The sequence below is a fragment of the Mastacembelus armatus genome, chromosome 19, assembly GCF_900324485.2.
Source record: "Mastacembelus armatus chromosome 19, fMasArm1.2, whole genome shotgun sequence".
NCBI lineage: Eukaryota > Metazoa > Chordata > Actinopteri > Synbranchiformes > Mastacembelidae > Mastacembelus > Mastacembelus armatus.
The window spans coordinates 16782101-16795263 of NC_046651.1; the positions used below are offsets into that span (position 1 = coordinate 16782101).

The window sequence follows — 13163 nt, forward strand, 5'->3', positions numbered from 1 at the left end:
AGACCTGATATGTTGTCAGTCAACATTACTTTTGAATTTAAGTGGTAACTAAACATTTTCAGTCACGAGTTAGCAGCACCACAACTGACAAAGCTCCGTTACCGACTGTGCATCTGCATGATGGATGGATGAATGAGGACCAGTGTATGAGCAGTAATACTGAGGATATACAAACAGTACAGACAGGGTGACGGCACTGAGGGACACCAGGCTGTTGTATAGTAGGGTGTAGTCTCTGCTTGTGTTATATGTTTGTGAATGGGTCAACTTGTCGGCGTTAACAATAAGGATAATTGTTTGGCATGAAGTTTCTCTCCATTAGACAACATTACTGATGTGTTTACTTTGCTTTGCAGTGTATTTGTGATGTATTCTAATTAGAAGGAATAAAATTGGACATTTGAAATATTACACAACCTCCTTCAAAAATGTCAACCACAACCTTCTACCTCGAACTAACAACAATGAATCATCCAGGCCCCAGCACCTTGAAAAAACTGCTAAATAAGCTGATGATACCAGGCACAAAGGCACCAAATCTGTTTACAGTATCTGGTGAAGAGGCCTGGTCTGAATAATAAGCTAGAGAAGGCTTCAAACGCAGATGACTCTGTGATGAAATGACGACTGAAGTCAGGGCAGGGGAAGCAGCTTGGTGGTAGAAAGCGAGTTGGGATCCAACCCCCCGGCTCTGCTCCTGTCACCGTGCAGCTCACTGGGGTTGGCGATGAGACCATTTTAGGCGTGGAACCGTGGCCTTTTCGCTGCCAATTAGCATTGTGTGAGTGCGCTGGGCCCGAGACAAAGACGGATTGTAAATAAAGGGAGGATGGAAAGTTCGTCTCTTTGTCACTGGTGTTTGTGTGTCTGCTCTTTTTCAGTAGTCGTGTGTGTGGGTGAGGGATTCCTACTTGTCCGTGTGAAATTAGAACCTTCCCTAAGTATGCTGAGTGTTGCCATCTGAGCTGATGTGGGCCAATTATAAAATATCAGATAAAATACCGCTGATACAATGTGGATCAGTAGTTTCCAGTGGACAGTCTGTGTAAAATCATCCATATCTGGGCCCTAAAGATCCAGTGGTTTGGATTGTGCATCAATAAAATTGGCTTGTGTTTTCTGGAAACTATATCACTGTCACTCCCCAAAGTTTCTTCCCCACTGTGCTTGTTCCCAGACAAACCAGTGGGAGTTGCTAGTTCAGCGACATGGGCTGCTGGCTTCCAACCTGCAAACACAGCAAGTTTTTGGACCAGGCAAACTTTATAATCGTGTAGACCTTCAACCCTCAGTGTCTAATACTGTAGTGCAAGATTTTTCTATTCAGCAGAAAAAAATAACACTGTCAGTGGACATTTGATCAACAAATTGCCAAATATGTACATTATTAAAGTTTTCTGATTAGACTAATAGAAAACATTATCTGGCTGCGATTACGTTTCCAGGAAATTTAGCTCACAGATAAACATAATTTGTAGAAGATGAAGTTGTTTAAGAACTAGAGCCGAAGAGGAAGTTCACATGGATTGATGTGCAGTCCCGGTTTATTCGGTTGTCATGGAAAAATCATGCCACATTATGGTTGTTACCTTAGGGAGTCATCTCTTGTCATGGCACCGTATGAATTCAGGCTAATTTCCTCCTGACTGGTCATTATCAACACTCCAATCCACAGACATTAATGTGCATGAAGTATCACTGACGCCTGGGGTACGTTTGCAGCACAGCCGTGTTTCCCTGCTCACATATTTGGACAGTCAAGGTTTGTAATGTTTAAACGATACTGTGAAGCTGATATTTGCTTTGGGACTGGAGGAGACAGAGGGCGGTGAGCGTGGTACGATGACAGGAGAGAAATATAAACGGACGTGAAGAGGAGCTGAAAGAAAAGACAGATAGTAGACTCGCAGATTACAGGAAATGCAGATACTTGATGTGAGTACAGGAAAATAAGCTGTTTTCATTTGCATTGTTTACATGAAACACTGATCTTATCAGGTCTCTGGATGCCTGACATCTAGGAATGTTTGTCGAAAATAGTGAAAGCACAGAGCTGACAGTTTGCAGGCACAGCATGATTTCATCAGTATGGCTCATTTTGTCTTTAACTATTAAAATTTATTACAGACTTTCAGATCTGATGATCACATCACATGGAGCAAGGTGTTTCCTCTGAGAGCTTCCACAGTATTTGTCTTCACCAGCTCTTTTTAAGTAGAAAGACTCATTTGACCTGGATTGTTCTGACTGTGCTGTTACTTTGTCTGTTGTTTATTGCATTAGGTTTTCACAATCTGCATGTGTTGCCTGCAACAAGTTGACACCTGTGTAATCAAGGAAACAAATCAAAGGAATGTGCAGAATAAAAATGGATGTGTCACCTGCACATGCAAATCCAGTCACAGGTACAACGTACGGTTATTACTTTATTGCAAAGAACATCCCAGGCTGGTGAGTTACAGTATAACCAAGGACAAGTCTGGTCGTCTTCTTCAGGTTGAAGCTCATTAGCTCAAATCAGCATTTGTGTCACTACGAGCCAGTGGCTGGTTACGCTTTCTCTCTTGGAAACACTCACACACAAATCACAGGCCTCTCTGCAGAACAGCACCCGTGTTTGCAGGCTCACATGCACATAATTCCCTCCACTATTCATCAGAAGACGGAATACGTGAATGCAGATGAACATAAAACTGATCTCTGTGAAGAAATAATTCGTTAGAGCAACCCAAACTCACTGATGACCTTTGAATGTCGTAGTTGTGGTATCGCTTGCGTGCACCATTGTTCAGTAGAAGTCTAAGTGGTGAACAAATTTTACAGTGGATCCTTTGAATTGTGACAAGTGGCTTTGCTTTGGGCTGCTCTCTGCTAGTTAGTTGGAAGAAAAGTGTGGAGGACACCAACAGAGAAGGAGAGATGTCAGTTTTAGAGTTTAACAGTCGGGAGGATCCCACAGCCTCTGGCCCAGTTTGTACTCGTTTATGTAAAGGCCTTTTATCGTCTATCAGAGTTTGTCTTTTACCAGCACTGGTAATGGAGTGCTTGGTGTTGATAACACCCACTCAGACAAGCAGACACAAGTCCATTGGTTGCGCAGGCACTGGAGTCATTTTGGATTTAGTGTAAAATTCCCCGTAGTGAGTAAGATTATAGATTTCTTGAAAATCTACACAGATAGACTTGATAAGTTTAGAATGAATGAAGATGTTTTCAGTGATATTTAAAAAAATGTGTTTTGCACGTTGTTTTTTCCCTGAGCTGCTCTGTGCAGAGTGATGATTCATGTGCAGATGCTGGAACGCTGTTTTCACCTCCATCTGCTGAATGAATTAAGAACTTAAATCTGAGCTACACACAAGTGCAAACTTGATTTTATGACATCTCGAACTATTTTTGCACCAAAATAGGAAAGTTAAAACCTAAAAATTGGACCTTTCATTGAACTAGTAGAGTTATAGATTTAGATTTAATCTATAATCATAGATTTTTGACTTTTCTGTGAGGAAGGAGCATATATAATTAATAAAATTTATATCAAGGTATTTTTTTTAATGGAAAATGTATAATCTGCTGACATGCTGTTGAAAGGCACGACATGAAGCTTGAGTCAAACTATTGTATCATGTGACTTTTGTTCTTTTTTTTTCGAATTTGACATGTTATTGAATACGTTTATAAAGTCCTTTGAGGTTCCTAACATTCTGGAGAGCCTCCAAGCGCTCGTTACACTAACCACGTGTCTCCTCGCCATGACAGTTTAAACCACTTACTGAGTTCACTTATATCTGCCACACAACCACACACACAAACCAGCAATCAGTCTAAGGCCTCTGAGGTCGAAGTTCACGGCCTCTCTGAGAAAAAACAGTCAACACATGAGAACGTCAGTGATTTGTCTGCTGCCAACTTGCACACGAATCGTCGTCGCTGTGATGAGGAATGTAACATGCAAATCTCACTATAAACATGTAGCTAAATATAGACAGACAGCCCCCGTCTTTACCGTGTCTCCTCTCTGATCCTGCCCATCTGTCTCCTCTCGCGCTGAGAAGCTCCATAAACCATAACTGGAAGAAAGTGGTTATCTCTTTTTGTCTCTAACACTCAGAATTTCCATGATGATTTAAATAACAACCTACATATACTGAATGTTTCATCACTGAGCTGATTGTTTTGGTCCACTGGCACTTACCAACCCATATCTCCAGTAACCACCGCTCCTCTCTGCCTTTTATAATTCACAGTTATAAAGCACTTACTGTAGGATTATGAAGACACTCCCTCTCTAAAGTAGGCCTTTAATGGCTGACTGAAAGAGAATATTAGCTATAAAAGTATTGTATTACCTCTGGGTGCATGGATGCAACCGTTCAGAGGCACATTATTGTGTTTGTGTGATTGGGGCTGTTGTATTGAAGTCAGGCTGAGAGATGAGAAGACGTATTGGAGAGAGTGAGGTAGATGTCAACAGAAAAGCGTACAGAGTCCACAGGCTGAACACAACTCTGAAGCCAAATTATGCCCTTTTTTTAAAATGTTAGCTGTCTCCGATTTAACTTCAAACATGAAAAGCAGCTGTTTTATTGTTGCTCTTTGTATAAAGAACTTGTTATTCCTGCCTCATGTACTTTTAAAGACACCGTCTGTGTTTACTGCTTTAAAATGAAATAAAAACACAGATAGGCCTTGTGGTTTTCTGGGATGTGGCAGGAGGATTCTGGATTTGTTTGATTTTTTTTTTTTTTTTATGTTGACACACGTGCAGGATGAGGTTAAGGTTGTTAAAGATTCATTTTCATAAAGTGACCCTGGGGAATGTAGGTGCCTGGTTTTAACAAGAAAGAGAATGTTTGGCATAGAAATGATTATATCTCTGGTTCTGCTGCATCTTGTTTTAATACTTTTTTGAGAGAGGATGCTAATGCTAAAGTACTCCTAAATGCAGTAAAAAAAACTACATGCATTAGAGCTAGATGGTTACATCTGCCAGGGTAAGTACTGATTAACTGTGCAACTATGTGAAAAATTGTGACGATAGCTGTCAAACTCTTATTTTACATCAATAGCACTTTTACTCAAATCTCAGAACTGGCTGAACATGTGTTTCATTCTGTTGGTGCAGGTTTTTAGGATGTAGAGGACTTTGGTTGTTGTTGTTATTGTTGTCATACCAAGCTGTGGCCACCAGATGTCAGACTGGGTTCTTCAGTTCAAAAAGGATCCTGAAACAGTGACCCAAAGCCATGATATTATATATTTTATATGTTTGCATAAACGTCTAATGTTTTTTTGGGCTGGTGTGTGTGTGTGAGAGTGTGTGTGTGTGTGTGTGTGTGAGTGTGTGTTGCTTTGCAGTGGGAGCAGATGCCCTTGTCTATGGAGATTATTAATAATTAAATATCTGAATGTGAACCTTAAATGTGCAGCGGATGATTTGGTTGTAATTGTACTGGGCAAACTGGCTCACACTGGCATAATCCACTCAACACACACACACAAACACACACACACACTGACACAAAAGGCAATAATCCACCATGATCTGCCACCAGGGGTTTCCTTCTCTTGCTTCATTATTGATGAGGAAGAGGAAGGTGTGACTGGGCCCTGTTGGGGCATTTTTACTGCTTGACCCTTGACTCACTTCTTCTATCGCTCTTTTCAACAAACACATGATCGTGTTTGTTGCTGTCAGTGTCTGTAACAGTAAGATCTGAGACTGTCCACCTGTAATACCTGAATCTGTCCCTGTGATTAGATTAAATGCCAAATTAAAAATTTATGGTCATGGTGGTTGGATTTCAGTCCAACACTGATTTATATTGTTATTTATTCTGTATGAATGAAATCACAAGATTTCATTTGGTCGGTATAAGGAAGATATATTTGACATTTTCATTAAATTGTCAAAGCAAGTGTAAGTAGACAAAGAATCAGTTTCCCATCTTCAAGTCAAAACCACATTTTTATTACAGTAAAACTTTTTCTTTTTTTTTTTTTTTGATCTTGCTGAAGAAATATTCTCTTTCAGACACACACAGAAAAACAACTGCCTATGGGCTGCTATTGATTGCTATTAATACTCAGTGCTCTGTAGTGTGTTGCTGCTCTGCTCTCACTTGTGGAGTGTGTGGGCTGTAACCACAGCCACGGACAGGTGGAAGCAAAGTGTGTGTGAAAGAGAAAGAGAGACTGAAACACACAGACCGAGAGAAAGTGCGAGAATGTGTGTGTCTCCATCGCTCCAGCCCCGTTGGATCCTCTCCTCATGGCCACAGTGTGTGTGTGTGCATGTTGGTGTTTGTGTGTGAAAGTGGGTGTGAGCAGCTGAGCCGAGTTGGTCTCTGTGCACGCTGAGAGTGGCCACCACTCCACTCTTCCCTGCTCATCCATGCTGGATTAAAAACCCTGTTTTCGGGGCTCAGACACAGCTGTTTGGGACACACGCACTCTCACAGCTGCTGCGATGAGCGACGAGGCTAAAGACAAAGCTGCGGGGAAGTCAGCTCACCGCAAGAAGAAAGGAAAGAAGGTAAAAGAAACATTAAGCCTGATTGGGTTTGTGAACAACATGGTGTGGCTGCTTCAGGGGCACAATTCATTCTTAGTATTTTTAAAATAGGAAAATGAGGGCTGTGATTTTATTTGATTTATAACACAAAAGTTATAGAATCATTTTCCAATGTGAGATTGATTCGATTCTTTTGATGTTTTCATTTCACATATTTTGCCTTTGTATTCGTGGCTTTTGTTGATGGGGAGCAGCTCTTCTGTTGTGGTTGCTGTCAGCCTTTGTTGACTGGAGATTTGATGACAGAGCACTATCTTTGCATGGCAGGGACTCTAATGGATATGTTGGGTTTTGTTCTTCAGTCACTGCATGAAAAATGGCAACTGATTGATGGTGAATATAACATCCATTGTGTGTAGATAGCCCATTGTAATAATGCACACAGAAGGAAACATTAGATTTGATGATGTTGGTGGGAGACTTTAGCTTTGCCATGTGTTCTTGTGTAAGAGATTAGATAAAGTAAAAGCTGCATTATTCATTTCTAGATATTTTTTGCCGCAGACCTGTTTTACAAAACATTTTCTTCTTTTATTTCCTATGAAGCTGAAAACAAATTGTCTTTCTGCACCACAGTAAACACCTGTTAACCAGATTAAATGGATAAGAAAAGACTGAGATCCAAGAGAAAATGAAAGGATGAGAAGGGGTGGGGTGATGAGGTAAAAAATGACAAAGCTAGAAAAGGCTAAGGAGGGACTGAGAGAAAAGGGACATGAAAATTAGAAGGGTGGAGAAGAGGAGTAGTACAGAAGATGAAAGTGTAAAGAGAAGTGCGGGATATAGTGAGTGTGTGGGGAAAAACACATCTGTCTATGAATCAGCACATTTCAACTTGTTATCCAACTTATCCATCATATAGAGCAATTGTGTCTATGTTCTTTAAGTAACAGCTGTGTTGGTTCCCGATGAACGTGAAAGAGCCAATATGACAATTATTTGATGCTAATGCAGAACGTGCCTTCTCTGTGCCCATTCAATGATGAAAATGGGTTTTTCTCTCCGTAGCAAAGTCATTAGGATTTATAGTCCTACATTAGCTGGCTGTCTGGTTGAGTGGGTGGAGTTTGTGTGTCTGTGTGTGTGTGTGTGTGTGTGTGTGTGTGTGTGTGTGTGTGTATCAAAAACAATCTGGAAAAGTGATCACTGGTGAAGAATAAAATCTTCTTATTGTCTAAAATCTGTTTTTGTGACGCTAGAAAAGGATTAAAGGAGGAATGTGGTTCATGTTTTGGATAAAGAGCAGGGTTGGGCTTTGTGTGACTTGAAGCTGATATGTTAATAGTCCCACAACAAAATGTCCCGTTCTTTAACATTTAATTATTTGCAACATATTGTCTACTTGCAGGACTAGTTCATAAGATACCGTGTAAACACTAACAAGCTAACCAGCGGGGAACATGATAGCACTGCACAAACTGTTCTTTCTGTTCTACCTACAGAACACTGGGCTGTTTTCTGCCCTGGCCAGTGCCTTCTCAGGACTGTGCATCATTTCATTCAAGAGTCCATGAAGACTGACAGTAAACGTGGTCAACGTGGACCATTGATTCTGTGGCACAATTGTCTTCAAACCACAGGAGGTTAAATAAATAAGGGTTGATGGTGTACCACTGCTAACAAGCCAAAATAGCCTCTTCTGGTTTTGGACTCTCCAGGTCTCTGTTCTGTCAAACGTCATTGCTGTCAAATCGGTTTGTCAGAGAGCGTCAACACTGACACAACCTCATGCAAAACTTCAGCGATGTGTAACAAGACTAATTAGTGAAAACAGTATGTCATGGTTTGCTTCATGTGTACTAGCCTTTATTAAATTTAAGATGTTTGACTGCTGTCCTCTAATGTCCCACAGTGTGGTCCAAACTGTCGGCCTGTGTGCACACTGTCTGCTTCTTTGTAGAGGGTACTGCTGTAAAAAACAGCAAACAACCTTTATTCTATAAGATTCAACCTTATGTTTAGTCAGCTGTTCTTAATTGTGTCCCTGTGCACACACACATACACATAAACCACAGTCTTTACTTTTTAAGTGTAACAGGTGCTTTCGGCTCTCCCGGCAGACAAAGAAGGCAAGACACAGTGCACATGATTTAGTACACCATTTGAAATTGATGCTCCGTGCCCTTTGGAAGGGACGGGGCTTTCAGACTTTTTATTCACATGCTGGGCTGCTGCATTAATGATTCTTTTTGTATTTGAAGTATGAGCAGAGTAGAAGAGGAGTCAGAGAGGGTGTAGAGGAAGAGCTGGATGAGAAGAAATTGACAAAAGAGAATAGAGGCAGGATAAAGGAAGAACGGAGGTGAAGAGTGAAGGAAGAGCTGGAGTGATAACGGTGTCTCTGCTGATTAGAGGTGACTGTTGTGTCGCTGTGATCCTGTGGAGAAAAGACAGGCGGTAAAGAAAGGAACAGGGAGGGAGGCAGGTGAAAAAGACGAATGAAGTAAAAGCAGAAGAAAGTGTGGGCAGAAAGTGGAGGGAAATGGAATAAGTCGACAGGATAAGTAGAACGATCAGGAGAACAGAAAGTAATCTGAGCAAAAAGAAAAGAAGAACAACACGTTTTACTTTGATAAGTGTTGCCTCTGCTCTCTATATGTGGCAATAAACCACAGTATGAACAGTAGAGCTGATGTGGCTGACAGCATGAAGTATGTGTATGAGTAACCGGAGACCATCACATACTGTATGACTAAAAGGAACAATTGAACGCGTGTATGTGGGAGTGTTTTTAGGGTGAGAAATATGACAGTAGAGGAGATATTCAGTGAGAGAAACGCTGATGTGACCATGATGTATCAATAAACATACAGTTGTCTCAGCTGAATGACTGTTATGAAACCAGTTTACTGTTGCAGTTTGACTAAATGCCAAATTAAGTATTAAAACTGTTTTAATGCCATGATAAAAATATACCATTCCTTATTGCGTCATATAACTCTCTAAGAAAATTAAAATCTGCATAAAAACACACAGAAGCTGACCTACAGGGACACATCCTCCATATTGGCATATTTGTTTATTTGTTTACCGTGATGTCGTTGGCCTCATATGTCTAAACTAGCTGTTATTAGATGCCATTGGACTTGTTTTGGGGTCAGAGCCTGTGACTGTAGCAGAAATGGGAGGTAGGGAAGGAGAAAGAAAGACACAAGGGGGGCCTAAAAGCTTAGCAGGTGTGTTAATGGATGTAACTATGACAACCAAAGACCCGCTGGGAGAGCGAGGCAGTGAGAGAACCAGTGTGGAGCTGTGGAAGTTAGTCATCAGGTAGACAAACTGCACACAGCTCTGCATGATATATCAAGTGTGCAGTGCCACAGTCGGTGCATGTTCATGGAGAATGAAAACAAAATCCTGTGGGCTGTCAAACTTGATCTGTGTGTGTATGAGTGTCCAGGATGTCCACACATACACAGGCCTGGTATGCATTTTACATTTTTACTGTGTTACTTAAAGACTGGCTGAGTTTTGCAGCTGAGGTGGGGAAACTGGAAGGTGTTGACACGGGATCTTGTGGAGCAACACAAGTATACCGAGCAATACCTCAGCAGGGTGTGGATGTGCACCCTGATGCCAAACCTTTTCTGTTTGTCCAACATTATTGCTTGACCGTCCAAAAAAATGGATGAAAGCTATTTTAATAGCTGCCTAGTAACCACTAGTGCTGCTAATTAGAATAAAAAAAAAAACCCTAATGTATTATGATATTAGCAGTGTTTCCTGGAGTTATCAGCTAACAGCAGGTCTCTGGCTTCTAATAATGACAGATGCGTTTCAATAAAACATCCCATTAGTTAGAGGCAGGTGAGCAGCATATATATGCATGACATGTCAGTGTTTTCGTGCTGTTTTAGTAAGAGAAGTGGACTGTTGCTTATGTAACATGACTGCCCACATTCAGTCATTTTCAGCCCACACCCTCTCCAATGTCAATACTGTCAATGCTTTCAATAGACATGAAGTGGTAGCTTCAGCACACTGGCAATCTGATTTTAAAAAAGTCAGAAAGTAGTCAGCGTTGTTGGCTGTTATCAGAATTTGTCATTTCAGATCGATGCAGGTGTTCCTCTTTACATGCAGGGACAAGTCTTTAAACGCTTTTCTTTGTTGTTGTTTTTTGAGGGGTGCAGGTAACATACCTATAGTCATTAGAGAACAGGCCGAAAAAATACTTTAGGTGCCAAGGACAAAATCCACAGTCTTCCATGTCTAATAAATAGGCACACACACTAATATTTCCTAGATGGTGATTTCTTTCATGATCCCATTTGGATAGTCCTTTGGAAGTCTAATGACTTGGTCTAAAATCTGGTTACCTGTAGCATAAGATTTTCATACTCCAAGCATTGTTAACCTTTTTGTCATGTGTTTTAGTCAGATTTGTCCTTTAATTTGTCACCCAGCATTATAGAAATGAACTGCTGCCACTTATACATTAACTTGTGTGTGTCATGAACATGAAAATAGACTGAAGTCATATTCAGTAAGCCTACAGCTGAACCATAAGCTTGTTTATGATGTTTACAGGCAAGATGAGAGTTTCCATTTTGGACTGAGTTTCCACCTCCTCCAGAGGGTGGTGCTGGGTGGAGTCAGACAGGTTACTCTATACCAGGGTGTAATCCCAGCTGGAATGCCCGGTCCACAGCATTTTGAGTTCATGGATCTGGCTGCCCTCCTGTACAGTTCATCATTCCTACGCTGCCAGAGAAACCCGATAAGTCCTCAGGCACTAGTACGAGCCACTGAGAGTTTGGCCAGGTCGTACTATGGGTGCCATGTTGCAGGATCTTCTCTGAAAGCCGGAAGTGTTGGTTGCAAAGTGTAACACTAACTCGTGGGATGTCCATTCTAAAATTCTGCTGGCTTGAACAGAAAGTCAGCAATGTTATACTCAAGTCACACTGTGGCATGGTGTGGGACCAGTGTGGAAACTTGGGAAGTATTTAGCAGCACCAGGGGGCGCTACAGGTACCAGACGGCCTCTTACTGATTTTTATCAGCAGATTAGTGAAATTGGTCTAAGAAGGATTTAGGTTTTTGATTTTCAAGTAGCCTGATGAGTTCAGTCTATGATTTTAGTCTATTTTAGTAAAATAAGGAGTGCCCTACAGTACTGACAGATAAGTCGAAATATCAGGGTACCATTTTCTACCTTTTGAAAACATTATTTTAATGGATAAGGATTCTTTTTTGTCAGAAAGGTCACAGTAGCTGGAATAATACACATGAAAGGTCAAGAGCCTAATCCAAGCACTCGCTCGACAATGTGACTGTTGTAGTTTCGTCTGCTGAGTAGGCTTAGTGCCCTTAAATCCATTTTCACTAACAGATGGAAAAGCCACATATGAAAACAAGACTTTTAGATAAGTATGGAGTAGGATGGTCCTACTTTCATTTTGATGTTCCAGCAAACAGTTGTTGAAGTGATGATAAGAGAAGGGGACAAAGCAAAGCAGGAGTAGCTTTAAACCACAGTATACTGCAATCCTATTCATCATGCCGTGATTTTCAGCCCCCTCCCAGATTTATTGTCTGGGTAGGTATTCTAGCCAAATAAGCAGCATACAGTATAATGAAGCGGATGATATTCTTTGGGGTGAGAGTTGCTGCCAACAAGGTCCTTTAGCGCCAACATATTGTGTTTTTGCTGAGGCAGCCATGGAGCAGAATGCTGCGCTTGGCTCCATTTCTCACACTTCACAGGAACAGGATGAAGCTCTGCTCTGTTAGCATGACTTGTTCAATGTACATGTCTCTCCTTTAACCCCCCCCTTTCTTATTTACACACACACACACACACACACACACACACATATATATATATATATATAGAGTTCATAGGAGATGATGAAGTGAACTAAACGCAGGGAGATGTGAACACTTATTGGCCTGGATGCGATATTTCAGTTCCAAATGTACATTGCTGTGTTTGCTTTACTCAGCAGTTGACTGGGGCCCAGGACTGCAGATCTTTTTTCTCTAAGATCTATGCTTTTATCAACCCCTAATCCTCAGCAAGAAAGGAAATCAGTACAACATTGATTTCTAATTACACAAATGTTATAATCACTTAACTGTCTTTTTTTTTTTCTTTTTTTTCCTGTGTCAGGTTAGTTATCCAGCTGTTATACTTTACTGGTGTCTGTGCAGGGTCACTTTACTTTGGACATCATTGTTTTGAAAGGAAAATGTTCACTCTGTTTGGTTAGTGGTTTGGATCCAGACAAGAAGGGGTTAAGTTACATCGGCTTTAAAATGGAATTTAGTTTTTGCGTGAGTACTTTTCTGCACAGTCGTGAATATATCGAGCTAGTAGTCATTTTCATGGCTTATTCCCAATGAACATTTCAGTATATTAAAAACAAACATGCAGCTTCAATTTGGATCTTCTCTCGATATGTAGAGCCAGCGTGGCAGGTATAAATATAAGAAACCCCGTCTGTGAATAGAAGAATTACTGAGAGAAAGCTTCCTCTAGTATTACTTCATGCCAGCGAAATGTAAAAAGAGCAGAAGTGCTGTGAATTAACTTAATGTTGGGACTGACTAAGCAGCGGTACGCTCAGAAGGAGCCATGTTTGCA

At 40.9% G+C, this 13163-nt stretch overlaps 1 protein-coding gene across 28 annotated transcripts in view; it reads left to right on the forward strand.

The window, feature by feature from the left end:
• The window catches only part of LOC113135227 (ankyrin-3-like), a 108853-nt gene that overhangs the window by 3251 nt on the left and 92439 nt on the right, over positions 1 to 13163 (forward strand). Inside the window, exon 1 of one of the 28 annotated variants that reach the window (XM_026315045.1) lies at positions 1906 to 1935. The exons of the other annotated variants lie outside the window; for them this stretch is intronic. Coding sequence (XP_026170830.1) covers positions 1921 to 1935 — 15 coding nt within the window. The 5' untranslated portion in view covers positions 1906 to 1920. Of the gene's footprint in view, positions 1 to 1905; positions 1936 to 13163 lie in introns of those variants that run through there. 28 annotated transcript variants of the gene reach the window in all.